The sequence below is a fragment of the Neopelma chrysocephalum genome, unplaced genomic scaffold, assembly GCF_003984885.1.
Source record: "Neopelma chrysocephalum unplaced genomic scaffold, ASM398488v2 Primary Assembly neopelma1_60, whole genome shotgun sequence".
Classification (NCBI taxonomy): Eukaryota; Metazoa; Chordata; class Aves; order Passeriformes; family Pipridae; genus Neopelma; species Neopelma chrysocephalum.
The window spans coordinates 10,223,788-10,238,332 of NW_020897715.1; the positions used below are offsets into that span (position 1 = coordinate 10,223,788).

A 14,545-nucleotide genomic window follows, 5' to 3' on the forward strand; every position below is an offset into this window, starting at 1 on the left:
CAGAGCATCCTCCGGAGAGAACCAAAGTTTTTGCCCGTTTTTGGGAAGCCATGCTCTCTGTTTTCTGCTCTGTATTCCATCAGTGTTGGAGACCAGTCTAATGTTTGTCAGCAGCCTGGAGAAACTGAAGGATAACACCTACTTCATCCTGCATAGCTATCTTTTCAGAAATGAACTGCATCGCCAAAAGAGACAACCACCACTGCTGCAAGCTGCACCATAACGTATTACGTGGACTCTTCTTCTCCTTACCTGCCCCCCAAAGTAGAAAAATCAAACATAATTTCTTTCCAGCTTCTGCTGTAGCCTCGAACAGAGCTGATGTGCAGCTGTCATTCACTATGAGTTCAGACTGTGTTTAGGCTGCAGTTCAGGTTCTGCAAACCTCCATTAAAAAATGCTTGAAGATTTCAGAAAGAGGCAGAAAGAGGGCATGGATCCTGAGATACCTTGATCAGAGTCCAGTGCAAAGGGGACGTTGCTGCTGATCTACTGCTTTTATGTTTTATGAATCCAACAAGGTGTTATCATAAGAGTTACACAAGAGGCCAACATGCCACAAATGAACCTTGGTGTTAACTCTCACCGGACATCTGTCCCTTATGTTTTTTGGAGGCTTTTTTCTCCACCTTTCAATTTAATGTACTGAATGCTCGTTCTTATTCTTTTTCCCACCCAAACTGAGGGTGTATGCATCAGCCCTGTGGCAAAGAGGCTGTGTCCTGCTACCTTCCACTCAGGAAAATCACTAGATGTTGCCACAACAGTGGCTTCCCCTTTGTACTTGTCAAGATAGCGTATCACTTTGTAGGCATGTTTTAGCAGGTCAGGCCTAGACTTGTTACTTTGAAATGTGCCATGAGATACCCCTTTCAAATTCCCTCTTAGACTGAAGCTGGGCGTGTGTACCGTGGTGTCCCCTGGGTGTTAGTATCCCTGAGCATTCAGTGATATGAGGAATGTTGCTCGATCCTAGAGCACAATGTACAGCCAAACTGAGACACGTTTCTTTCCCAAGTAACAACACTGGAGACCTGAGGAAACATGTGCATTGAACAGGATGTGTAGGGGAAGGAGTGAGTACAACATTGCTATTGTTGTTGCTCGTTCCCACAACAAATTCAGAAAAAAATGCTCATGTCAGGGGTCTCACCATGTCAGGTGCTCCTACCAACCACTCTGGGGCTTCTGAATAGACAAGTCTCCCCTTCTGACTGCTGTCTGCTGTGCTCAGATTTCATCTCAGTCATCAGGGGGTATATGCCTCAGGGAAGGAGAAGTTTGGTTTCTTCTCTCATCCCATTTCTTGGATGGTCAGGGTTTAGGGAAGGGAGAGCTCTTTGCAGTTATGTCCTTAGTTCAGTCTTTTGCAAATGGGAGCTTTTTGGTTTTTATTGGTGTGTAGCTAAACTGTTAAACTGTGCATGCACCTATTTTAAAATAAATCTCTCACTCATCAAGCAGAGGAATCATGATCTCAGGAAGAACCAGATTTAAAAACAAGACTATCATTTTAATCCTCAGCTTGCACCCCACTCCCCTCAGGGTTTTTTTTGATGATGGCTGGAATTTCATCATTGAGGGTAGGTTTTTTCAATAAACAGTGAAACTGTCCCAAACCAGAAACTATCCAATCCCACCCAAAGAGATTTTAGTGAAAGGGAAACTGCAGAGAAGATGAAAGCAAACTATTTCTTACACTATCTTCGTATTCTTGTGTCCTAACATATAGCTCGGCCATAGCAGTCGTATGAGAATGTGTGACCTGTTCTGTTAGACTGGATACCCTGTGGTCTTGGTGTTTACAGCAGATACAAGGAAAAGGCCTTTTCTTCAGACATGTCTGTGCGGGGCCTAGAACACTTCTGGCTCTACGTAAGAAATAATAATAATAATAAGGCCAAAACCTCCCTGCCAGCTAGTGAAATGAAAATGCTGTACTTCACAGTTATGTCATTGGAGAATTATATTTCATTAGAGCTGATATTAAAAGCCCTGATGTCAGTTGTGAAATGTGACTGACTTCAAATTTGCGAAACACATAGGAAATTTTTTCGTAATGTGTTGTCACTTTAGAAGTCTGGCAGTCCTTTAGGTTCACTTATAAAACTTTAAGCTTTCAGAAGGGGAAAACCCCAAGGCTATTTCCCCTAAGCTTTAAAAGCTTTGCTTTTACTAACAAATGCCATTTTTATAAAGTATGTGCAAGTAATGTTCTGCATGCTTCAAACAGCAGCAGTTAGGACTTTGAGATTGGAGAACTGGATTAAGTAGTCATGAGAAATAAGGTATTCTAGATGTTCAAATGAGAGCTTTTTAAAAGTCAGTGAACAGCGTAGAGAATAGCAGCCCAAACTATTAGTGGTTATTAAATGCAAAAAAAACCCCTGTTATTTTGCCATTTTTCCTCCCCATTTGGTGCCTTACAGGCCGGTGTGACTCGGGAAGACCATGTGCACAGCAGTTGTGTTCAGTTGGTTCCAACAGGTCACTGAGCTGCAGAACAGTTTCCGTGTTAATCTTGTTTACACAAATTTCTGAAGTACTTGTAAATCAGACTGCTGCCTTAGTTACAGTAAAGACATGAGGGGTATATGATTAGCTCTTATTTTTGATTGCTAGACAATATTTAAATGTCTAGTGCAGTATGTGAGTAAGCTTGAGAGTAAGCTTACTTTTGTTATATTTATTGTAGGAGATGGTAAATAATATACTTAATTCTAGGCAGGATTTTCTGGTTTGGGTTTTTGCTCAGATGTGGAGAACTTGTGAACATACATACGTAGTTATTTGCTAATAGAAAAATATGTTATGGTTAAATAAGCATATCCAAACTGTTTGTGGCTTGAAGGTATGATAATGACTAGATGTGTGTTCTTTTCTGCTTGGATATATCCAGCTCCTTGGTAACTTCCACCACACTGACCTCCCTGATTAAACCTCTACCGGGCAATAGCCAGTGCCTGCTACATCCACTCAGAAGCTGTTTTGGTCCTGTACCACCAAATAAGACTTAGAGGGGCAGAGTGGGTTCTTTTCTCCCTTCACTCTGATTATAATCTCCTTTCTTTGCATTGGTTTCTCACCAGATTTTCTCACCTTACCATCTTCAGGACTTCTCTCTCTCTTTTGAAATGGGCCAGCAGTGATAAGGTACAATATCTGAGAGACAGTTGTGAAACGTACCATGCAAGATTTTCTTTATGAAGCAGTCTCCAGTCAACCAATATCCAATTGTGCATAGCATTTCTTACAAAATCACTGCAGTTAATGGCATTGAAGCAATGAATCTTAGTAATGTGAAGGCTGTTCAGTGGACAGACAGGGCTGAAATGCCCTGGCTGGGCAGATACAGCTGTTTCTCTTTGAATTTGTCAGCCTCCTTGTGTGAACAGGTTGTTGTCCCTTTAGTGGGAGAAAGGAGGGGGATACTTGTGTAAGGGTTAGATCAGCGTGTGGGCTCAGGGTCTGTTAAGGGAGTTTGTATTTATCAGCAGATTCCAAGATGAAACTAGACAGTTTGGATTAGAAGTTCCTGAAGTGTGCATCTGTTCAGCTTGTTAACTTCATGCACTTGGGTACTATAGAATCAGGGACAAACCCACCTTTTTTGTCCCCCCCCCCTTTTTTTTTTTAAATAGTAAAGGCATTGAAACACTCTCTGGAAACAGAAAGCATTCCCAGCTTTTATGGATATGTGGTCAGCCGGCTCTTGCTTGTTCCCTTATAAGCAATATTCTTAACGGGAAGAAGTTGCTACTATTTCAGGTCAGTGTGTGTGTTTTCTTTTACGGTTGCCATGACACTGGTAAGACAGATATGTTCTGTAGTTGTGTTTGTCCTGTTATAATATGTGAATTTTATTTTCAGCACTCTATCTGCAGTGTAGTAGCGTGTGCAATAATTTTCCATACCTCATCAAAGTTGCCCCTTTTGGAGTTACTGCACTCTATTTTTTCTTATTTGTTGTATAGTAGTGTGTTTTACATACCCACCTTTGTGTCCACTAGAATCAATAGCTCCCACATACGGCCTTTGTATTTTGGGTATTAAATAGCCTAGTGGATACTTAAGGTTGGAGACATTATGTCATGGTGGCAATCTTACATAAACCCAAACCTTAGAGCCTAATCTAGTAGGTTTTTATACAGCTCAGTAAACTTGGCTGAGCTGCAGCTTATCTTTTGAGGAGTTGCCCAATATTGATTTAAGGCTTCAGGTGATAGAGAATTAACAAAGATTAACTATATCAGTTATAGCTAATTTGTTACTGAGCTCTCTCACTGTTTAGAAGTGTAGCTTACTTAAAACAAACTTACTTAAGCAAAGTGCATCAAAACAACAACAGCAGCAGCCATAGCTCACATCAACCATTTATCTTTTTTTCCCTCGTCTTTCCTCTTCCTATAGTGAGATTTTCATCATGCTGATTGAAATCAAATCTCTCAGTAATTCAGCTTTTACTTTTTGCTATGACAGAAATAACTTTAGGGAAGTCTGAAATGTTTTCAAAGTAAATTTCACAGTAAGTGTTGGCATAACTAGAAATTAGTCAAGGTCAAGACACACTGACAGTGGTGTTGAGCCCCAGTTTTACTGGCTGACATGAGTCTGCTCATCACACAGAAATTGGAGTGAGGTGTCTGACAGTGTCTTAAGGCTGTCTTACTGTTACCGCTACATACAGGATTCAGGTGGAATATAGTATTGAAGAAAGCAAGAATTCTGTAGTAATTGTTTTGAAACAGGATTTTTATGTTGCTGTGTTATGGTTAACCAGACCAAGTAAAGCAAACCTGTTTTGTCTTTGCATCTCTTTGGATTTGCCTTTTTGTTTGTTTGTTTTATTCGTTTGTAGGGGCTTGTTTGTTTTTGTTTTTTAAAGTAGCTGAAAATACAGATCAGCTTTGGAGGAAATAGTGAAAACCCACTGTTACCAAAACAAATTTGGCTGATGCTGAGTCAGCAGAAGGTGGTAGACCAGTTCATCAAGTTTATCAACAGTGGACATAAGAAAAATGCAGAAGCATTTTCGGATGTAGCAGAATGATGGTTTTGAGAATAACAAAAATTCAACCCTTTCAGTTTCAGCAGTGACAGACCTGGAGGACAGTGGGACGCAAAACACCCACCTGTGTGTTTAGTTTAAATTTGCTCCTTGTTGGACAGTGTTTAGGGGCTTCTGAATTAAAAATAGTTAAAAATGGAATTGCTGGTCTCAGCTGTTTCCTTAACCTTGCTAGCCTGAAGTCATCCCTTAGTAGTCAGATGGGCAAAGAAGTGTGCAGTGACTCTTTTATGCTTTGCCAACCAAAGCTATTTACAGAAGAGGGAGCTCGTGTTTTTTGTCACGCCTATTTGCAACAGTATGTCCTCATGAGTTGTTTTCTTTTAAGGTATCATGAGTTGAACAGAAGAGACTCTTTTTCCCTATATTTGGTTTTCTTAGCATCAATGTGACCAACTGTCATTCAAGCTAGTAGAAACCTGAATGACAGTAAGAATTGACCCGAACTCCAATTACAGTGGAGGCAGGTGGGTTGGTATCCTTTTCTTGGATGAGCCATTTCTCATTTCAGGCATGATCTGAAGACTATTTGCCGTTGTTTTGTTCTTAATTTATATGCGGTTTATAAGCCAGTTTTTGTACCGGGTTAAGAAAATGTGCTCTTGGACCATTTTAAGTTTTCCAGGATTTGGGGTTTATTAGTGCTGTAAAAGGCTTTCATAACAGCCTTCCTTCGGTTGGTTTTCTGTGTTTATTTAATGCTTATTATTTTGACATTGATATGCATCACTGCCATTTCCTGACAAATTATGAGATGGGATTTCAGTTAATCAGTATGCTGTTTTTGTTGAGAGGGATCCTTCTTAATTGTCTCTGTTTTCTTTTCTCGGCATGTATATCTTCATTTCATGATACATATTTATATTAAGCGGTATAGAAAACTCAATTAACTTCTCCAAGGGATATGTTATGAACAGACTCTGAGTGTAAATCAAATGTGCTGTCAATTAAGAAGTTAAATAAGTTTCCAGTTTAAGAAACAAGGTGGAAAGTTTGCAGACTGTCTGAAGACACTTGGGATCATGTCTTTCCATGAGCCAGAGGTCAGTGAGGTCAGTGAGGTAGCCCACCATCATATGGACAAACCAGGTATCACACAGTACCTGGGACCTGTGGGGGCAGTTCAGTGCTGCTGCTGCTTATGTATGACTCAGTGTCCCTGTATTCCCAAAACTTGCCTTCTGAACTGTACCTTAAACAAAATCAGGACCTTGCTTGGTCCTAATGGTATAGATGACACTTAGGACTGTGATGTAACTTTTTAGCAGAATCTGTAGCCAATGGTGGAAGCCAAAAGAGCATCAGAATGAAAAATGTTTTGGCTCTTTAACTTAAAAGCTAACGTCAGCTCAGCTGACGTTCACATTCACATTTGGCAAAAGCCAGATTACATAAGCAGCAGTAATTTTCCCTTCTTGGAAAGAATTGGTCGAAATGCTTTACAGTTCCCCACAAGAGTATGGGGCTGCTGCCTGCAGTGCTTGGGCAGAAAGCAAAAATACCTTTGGGCAGGACTGTGGTCAGGCAGCCCAGCTCTTCGTGTCCGCCTTGGCCAGGGAGGGCTGTCAGCTGTGCTGGCCACCACTCCTCCTCTTCTCCCAAGGTGATGTGCTGGCCTAGCTGGAAGGATCCCGTGTGTCAAAGCCAGCTTGTGAGCTCTGGGTTGGGCCAGGCTGAAGGTACCCATGGTGAGGATGAATGCTAAATGAGGTTTATGGAGTTCTTTGCCTCATAGTAAACTGAAAGTTTAAATAATCACAGACAAATGCTTAAAGCATTCTCTTCTAAAGAGAGGGATACTGGAATTTGGAAAATTCACCTTTGCATTTAGCTGAAATTTCTTTTCATGCTTTCTGTGAGGATTGTTTGGTCTGATCTCAGTGCCTCTGTCTTTCTAATACAGATGCCTTTCATTCCTTCTCTAAATTATACCAAATGCTCAATAGGAGGAGCAGATGTTCACCAATTACAAAAAAATAAGTAAGTTGAAAAGGAAAAGAAAGCTCGAGGCAGGGCGTTTTAGTTGCCAGGTCACTCTTGTATGGGACAATCTGCTACATTATGTGGGCACAGACAAAGACAGGGGAATCCACCTAGTTCCCTGCCCTGATCTCCTCCTAGGCCATCACAGGGGCCATCAGCCCACCAAAGTTCCACCTCCACAAGCCCAGAGGAGCACAAGGACAAAATGACAGACAGAAAACTGAACTAAAGGCTCAGAGGAAGGGACACCAGGTCTGAGTCATTTCCAGGACAGTCCCAGGAGAACTTCAGCCCCACAATCTAGACCTGAAACACAGCATGATGAGCAAATGGCAGAATGCTTTTTGGACAGTAGGGTGCTTCTGTTGCAGTGTATGGCACACATGATGGGATGCAAGGGAAGAGCATTTTGAGGTTGTGCAGGGCTTAATATGGGTTGTTTGGGGGAAGAACCAAAGTCAGGCAAAGGGAGGCACTTAGGTGATTCATGTGGGAAAATAGAGGGCTAAGGGCATAAAAAGGGCCAATTGTGTTAAAATCCTTTGCTGGTCAGTACACTTGTCCAGTCATGCTGTGTGCCTGACAGGAATGACTGTGCTGTTGTCATCTTATATTCCTTTCTACCTCTTTCCTGGGTGAGGGAGTCTCTGTTCTCTAGTCTGTGTCTAAGTGGGTGGCTGAATATAGCAACTGTGGTGCAGCAGCTGAGCAAGTGGGGGTCTGGGTGCCATCAGCTGGACTGGGACTGTGGGGTGCAGGGCCCATGTGCCTGGTGTCAGCATCTGGGGACACCCAGGTGAGTGAAACCATGTGCCAAGTCACTGAGGTGGGACCAGAGGCCAGAGGCCTGTGCATCCCTCATGCAGCACCTGGAGAGAGCACGGGTGTGCAGCTGACTGTGGAAGCGGTAGCAAATATTGGGCCAGTGAGTAGGTGAAGTGGTTTGGGAGCCAAGGACGTGTGTGCGGAGCAGTGGAGTCCCAGGCAGATCTGGATGTATGTGTGACAGTCTGTGCCAGCAGATGGAGTGGGGCAATGCCCATGGGGACTTGTTTGTCTGAGTGCCAGCAACTGGGAGGACTGGGATCCAGAAGCGGTTACTGGGCAGACTGAGTGTCTAAGCCCAGCTGCTGAAGGCATCTGTATTACCCATGTGGGTGCACATATAAATGTACACGTGCATGCATGATAAGTACCTGTGTATACTTATGAAATATTCTAACTAGCAGAGCTCTTCCTGCTCAGCCAGGGAGGAGTTGTGTATTACCTCCTGAAAACACGTTTTCAGCCTTGCTCCTGATTGCATGTGGGAGTGTGGAGCTGTGTCAGCCTCACTTCTGACAGCATTGTCAGATCAGACCTGTTCTCCTAATCATCCTAACGAGAGTCACCTAAAATCATATAAATCATGAGCACAAGAATTGAAATTTGTTGGAAACTGGTAACCATGTATGGTTTTAGACTTTGTACCGTACTATGTGAGCAGCTGGAGCTTGAGCTGGTGGTTTGGATAGGCAGTGAAGGAAGTGATATGACCAAACTGACTTTTCTGAGCATTGACAAGCGGTGCCATCGTACTGTGCTTCCTTTAAGCCTTTTCATTCCCCCTGTGAAAGGATGACCTTTAGCATCCTTTTCATTGCCCCTGTGCCTGCATTGTGACTGTTCCTCGTAATGCTGTAATCAGTGTCCAAAATACTTGGGTAAGTGGATTAGTAATGCTACATCATAACTTCCATCTCTTTATGGGCATCATCATAAAATTTGTTGCAGAAAATGCAAATAAAATCTGTCTATAAATTCCAAAGATTGTTTAGAAAGAAATCTTTTTAAAAAATGGTGCTTCTTTTTCAGCTGGATGCAACCACCTCTTTACTTGATCATTAGCCAATTTGGCATGTTAGAATTTGCCTAGTGGCTAGTTTTTACTCACCACCGCTCTTGTAAAAGCATCTGGTAATTGAAGTTACTTTCCTTTGAATTTCAAAATGATGACCCATATACCATGCATTTTCCAAAGTTAAAACTAAAAGCAGCTCCCTTACCCCAAAACAAGTTTCTAGCTTGACTTTTCCTCCATTTGAAAAACTTCTGGCAGTTCAATTTGGAAAAAGATGGAAGAAGAAGTTGTGTGGAGAAAATACAACTAATTCCTCTGCTAACAACAAAGACGAAGTCTGAAGAGGCAGAAACAATCTAAACTGGGATTTGGAGAAGCTAGCAGTGGCAGAAGATGCATGAGTTCCTATCTTTTAGTGAGAATAAATGGTCAAGGCTAATGTTTTAGTCTTTTCTGGTCATCTTTTCCTAGTTTGCCTGCATAATTAGGAATTGACTTGAAGCAGTTCTGGACTTCTGTGAACACTGTGAACAAGTATCAACATTAAACCATGCAGTACATCTGATTTGGGCAAGTTAACTATTGTTTTTTTTCATATTCTACCTGAAGTGTTGTGCCTTCAGTGTGTTAAGATATGAGAAATTATAAACCCAGTAGGGGTCGGTTTGTTTGTAGCGTACAATTGATGTTAGTTGTCTCTCCACAAAAGAGAGGACAGCTTGACTGACTTTGAAATAAATGATCCCTGTTTTTAAGGCAAGTAATCAAAATCAAGGGATTCTATTTTATTCTGGAAAAGCCATAGAGAAATCGCGAAATTGAATATCAGCCTGTTTTGGAAGCAAATAACTATTCAAAATCTGCAGTAAAATCTGGAATTATGGTTACAAGATTATCTTTTGCTTATATTTTGCAGATGCATATAAGACCTGTTGAGGCACATACAGCCACGGGCAGGAATTTAGGAACTTTTTTAGTTTCCTGTTTGATCTTGTTTGTTTTGGGGTTTTTTGGGGGGTCTGTTTTTTCATAAAGCTTGTTAAGTATCAGTATTTTCTCTGAGATGTTGAGAAATAATATTCAAGCTATATGTGAAGATCTAAAGTGCTGCTTTGCTCTTATTAGAAGAAAGACTGATTTATCTATTTAGAGGAAAAACTACTCAGCTGCCCACAGAACTTGTGATTTCACCTTCTTTGAGAGAAATCTGCTATATGTGATGAATTTTAAATGTGGTGTCCTGTTTTTTGATGTTAAAACCTGCTTATAAAATACCAGGAGAATAGGAAAGTGGAACACTTTGTAAGATATACTAAAGGTTGTGAAATTTTAATTTTTGGGAGGAAATTTTCAACATTAGATGCTCGTGAAAGTGTAGCAAAAAGCTGTAGTATATATATTTAGAGCTTAATATATATACTGAGGAAGCCTAATGTCAGATTCCCTCTGTGGTTTTTAATAGGTAAGTATCTATGACTAGAAAGTAAAGTTTGAATTCTACAAAATGAGTAGGTTTGCCATTTAATTCCATGGGACTAAGATTTGGCTTATGGTGTTTATGGCACACTGGATTCTTTTCTCCATCACACTGGTGAAGCTTCAAACCTTTTGCTGCTCCCTGGTTGTAATCCACAGTGGTGGGTTACTGTACATAAAAACATTCCAAATAGATTTCGCTTTTAGTAAGGAAAGCTTTGGAAAGATTTTCTGCTGATGACAAGTCTTGGACCATCTCATTCCTTAACATAGTCAGCTCAGAAATACAGAGAACTTTATAGATCAAAACCAACTTATTATGTTTCACCCAAGAATTGCTTAAGCATAAGTATAAAATATGCCTCAAATTTGTCTGCTTTCGGTTTTTGTGGATCAGCAGTGAAGTATTAGTTGAGATGCTTCTAGGAAGACACAGCTGTTTCAGATGTTTGTTGTGAGATTGCAGTGTCCATTCAGACAAATCTGTGTGGGCAGAAGTAGAGGAAGCTTCTGTCATTGCGGAAATGCTAAAAGGGAGTTCAACATAAGGATCCTTTCCAACCTAAATGTTTCTGTTATTCTATGACATTCTGTCAATGTGATAGCCAAAGCAAGCAAGTGGTTAATAATTCATCCCGCCTGCTTTTGGCATTATCTGAGAGAATGGAATTGATAGACATGTTAATTATTCTGTAACATTTTTTCCAGAAGTAAAATTCCCAAATTACAGTAATTTCATGGAAGTATTGCAGCAATACTTTTTAATCAGAGATCTTAATGGCAAGAGGATGAAAATTACTATCCGTATTGGGGAATGCATGACAGACCACCAGACATCAAGAAATATCCATAATAGGAATTTTGTTTTATAGTCTTTTTAGTTTGAAGCCAAGAGATCTAACAATCCTCTTACACAACATACTTACTCACTTTGCTAAGTTTTGATCATTAGATTCCCCAGGGAGTTTAAAAGAAAGGAAATAAAAAGGCCCTGACACTAGTGTTGTTGACCTGCTTCCAACCTGCTAGCAGCTCTTGTGATATTTTTTTTTCTTAGGGAACAAAATATAGAAATTGTCTTGCAAGGGCATGGGATCCCAGCTGTTCTGCAAAAGATAAAATTTGTGATTATTTTGTAGGATGTGAATTGCTAAGGCTAGAGGCTGTGAAATTTACACTTTAGTTTTTGAAACACAGCTTCGGACACTTGCCAGTGAAATAAGAAGAGTGCTTTACCTAGAATTCTAAGTGAATCTCACAAGGCTTTAAATAACCTGTATCGTTGAGTCCCTGTGGTTACATGTGAGAATACTTTGTAATGGTGTGTTCAATCTACTGCATGACTGGCAGAGCGTCAGAAATACTATGCTTTGGAAAATCACATTAAATACTTTCCCATGCTTCAGTTGGTTCTTAAAAGTCTTTACTTTCAAAACACAAAAGAAATTATTAGTCACTGTAAGAACATGTAACGGATCTAACTGCTGTATCGCTTCATTTTTCAGACTAATTGTGTGTAGCTCTAAGCATGTGTTTTGGCATTATTTGAAGACTTTGGTTAGGATTCCTTTGCACTAACAGAAAAATTCCTGTGTAAGTCAAAGGCACAGTAAAGATCCCCAGTAGGTTAGCTGAGCTAATAGGGTTGAGGTGTGAGAGAGATGTCAATGGTCAGGATCTGCTAAAGGATGGGAAAAGTTGACAGATTCAAGGTGAGAGACTGAGGAGGGAACAAGAACCGGATGGGTTTTGTACTTGATTACACAGTGATGTAGAGCAGTGCAATTACAGATGATAGACCTTCCTTTGCTACTTCTGTGGGTGTTTCTCCCATGTCTTCAGCATCCTTCCTAACAGGATGGTAATTTAGTTCCTTTACAATATCACTGTTTCGTCCTGGAGCCTTTTAACTGGATGAACCAACTAAGATGTTGCAGTAGGGAAAAGTTTGTGAAATACCACATAATTTGAGCTTTTGAAACAAACAAGATATTTGCTTATCTGACTCTGAACCCACTTGACCTTAAAGCCCTGGCATGGTGATGCAAGGTGTTTCCAACCTACTAGCTAATTTATTTAGGTGGGTACTGCTTCCTTAGGAAGGCAATTTATTACTTTTGTGTGACAAGCAGGTCAGAGCTGTGTACTGTCTTAGACATAATGAGCTATGTCTCCTAGTCACTTCTGAATGAAAGATAGAAATAAAACCTCCACCACAATAGCTTTTTTTCCCTCAGCTCTTGTTTCTTCTTGGCTAACAGTGGTGGATCTCTACAGCTGTTGCCAAGGAGAGTGTTACTATGAGGTAGCTGTGAAGAGCTCTTCTTTCCATGTAAAGTAGAAGTCAAGTCTGTCTGCAAATTTTACTATCTCTTTAACTGCAAAGCCATCTTAAGGAGCTGGAGTTCAAAAACAAATTAAAAGTAGAGTGAAACAGCCTTATTACAAATAAAAGTTAGCTATACACAAGATTGTTATAGGCTGAATATATTTTTTCTCATTTGTAGTTTGAATGAAATAAATATGCAAACAAGGCTTGACCTCAAAATTAGCAGTTAAACAAAACCCATCAAACTATACACCTTTGTTTCTTGTATGACAAACATCCTGTGGTTTTATTTAGAATGTCTTTTAAACTGCTTGCTACATTTACTTCCTTGGGATTTTAATTTGTATTGGATTAATTTTTCAGATGGAGGGACTGTCTTACTCCTCTGAATTAAACACAGGATAATCAAACCGAGTTGCTCAAGGCTCATGCACTGAATAATAGCTGTATGGATGCATTCTTTGTTCCTACATATTTAGACTCACTTTCTTTGCCAGTGGTTGTAGAAAAGTTTAGTCCATCTATTTAGATTTTGTCTTTGAGATGTCTCATATTCCTAATGATTGCATGATTTGTAACTCCGCATTCCTCATCCCCATGCCAATAAAGGAGGTGTCATCTCTGGTGTGGGATGAAACTATTGCTTCCAAATGGATTTGTAAAGGAATTTAGAGAATCAAGAGGAGGATCTCATGAATTTCCTTTTAGTGTAAAAATATGTGCCCACTTTCCAGCAGTTCCTTTTCCTGGACTGTACAAACGTAGCCAAAAAGTGGGGGGAGCTGTTGAACTGCTCACTAGCTATGTTGAAGTTATTAAAAAAAAATAAAATCCTAACCTGTAAATTATTTGGAGGAAAAACTACAGAACAGAGTATAATCTGCCAGATTATTATACTTAGGTACTTGGGAGTTTCGTAAACATGTCATGTTGGACTAATGTTAAGCATCACCCCAGAAGGAAAGCTGTGGGAGTTCTATCCCTTAGTGTCCCTGTGCATGGAGAATCCTACTGATGCTCTTGATCCCTGACAATATAAGATCACTACATCATTGGTGATATCAGATCAGCTTGTCACAGGAGTTTGTCCTAATAGGCTGATTAGTCTTTTAAATTTGGTAAGAACCAAACAACTGCACATCTAAACTATGTCTGGTAGGGGACAAGCATTTTGTCCACTGTGGTGCTCTGTCTGTTTGTATGTTCTCCCTTGATGTGTGTTCCTGCTATCATTGGAGCTGGCTAGCTAGCTGTGCTTCCAAAGGGGATCCCATGCATGTCCTTCCTCCTCCAATGTGCATAGGCAGCCGAAATGGGTTGGTGCTCACCCTTGCACACTCAGCTGCTTCTCTTGCAAGGCAGAGCACCTCTGGGATTTGTTGCTCTTTGCTTGAGGTTACTTGAGCCTTTCTAATTCACTTCTTTTGCAAATTTTAACCTTTCTTTGCATCATGGTCTTTGTATTTTTTAGCTTCTGTTGCTGTGAGACAGCGCAGTTTCCAGCCTTGTGTTTCTCACTTGGCAGAGTTGTAGCCAGAGGTAAGCTATGAGAGCTCCCTTCCTTGCTGAGGAGATGCACCTTGTTGTTTGCTGGGTGAAGAGCATAACCTGCATTATGTGTGGTATTGTCAGGGTTTAGAGCCCAGGGCCAGAGTGCATTGCCAAGAAACTATCCAAAGCTGCCTTCTCAGCTGGCCTTTTCCCTCTGTTTGACACACAGATGGTCAGACTGAGCATCTTCATTCACAAAAGAAAATGCAAGATGATGACACTATCTGGTAGTATCTATATTGTGGCAGAGGATTGCATCCCATAAAGAAATGTGTTTCATCACTGTGGTTTGGCCACT

General features: G+C 40.6%; 2 protein-coding genes across 6 annotated transcripts in view; one reads left to right on the forward strand and one right to left on the reverse strand.

Moving 5' to 3' along the window:
* The window catches only part of CMSS1 (cms1 ribosomal small subunit homolog), a 224,489-nt gene that overhangs the window by 149,981 nt on the left and 59,963 nt on the right, over window positions 1-14,545 (forward strand). The window contains exon 2 of one of the 5 annotated variants that reach the window (XM_027681084.1): window positions 9,808-9,844. The exons of the other annotated variants lie outside the window; for them this stretch is intronic. Coding sequence (XP_027536885.1) covers window positions 9,808-9,844 — 37 coding nt within the window. The remainder of the gene's footprint in view (window positions 1-9,807; window positions 9,845-14,545) is intronic. 5 annotated transcript variants of the gene reach the window in all.
* FILIP1L (filamin A interacting protein 1 like) overlaps window positions 1-14,545 on the reverse strand; it is a 188,028-nt gene that overhangs the window by 146,566 nt on the left and 26,917 nt on the right. The gene's annotated exons all lie outside the window — the stretch shown is intronic.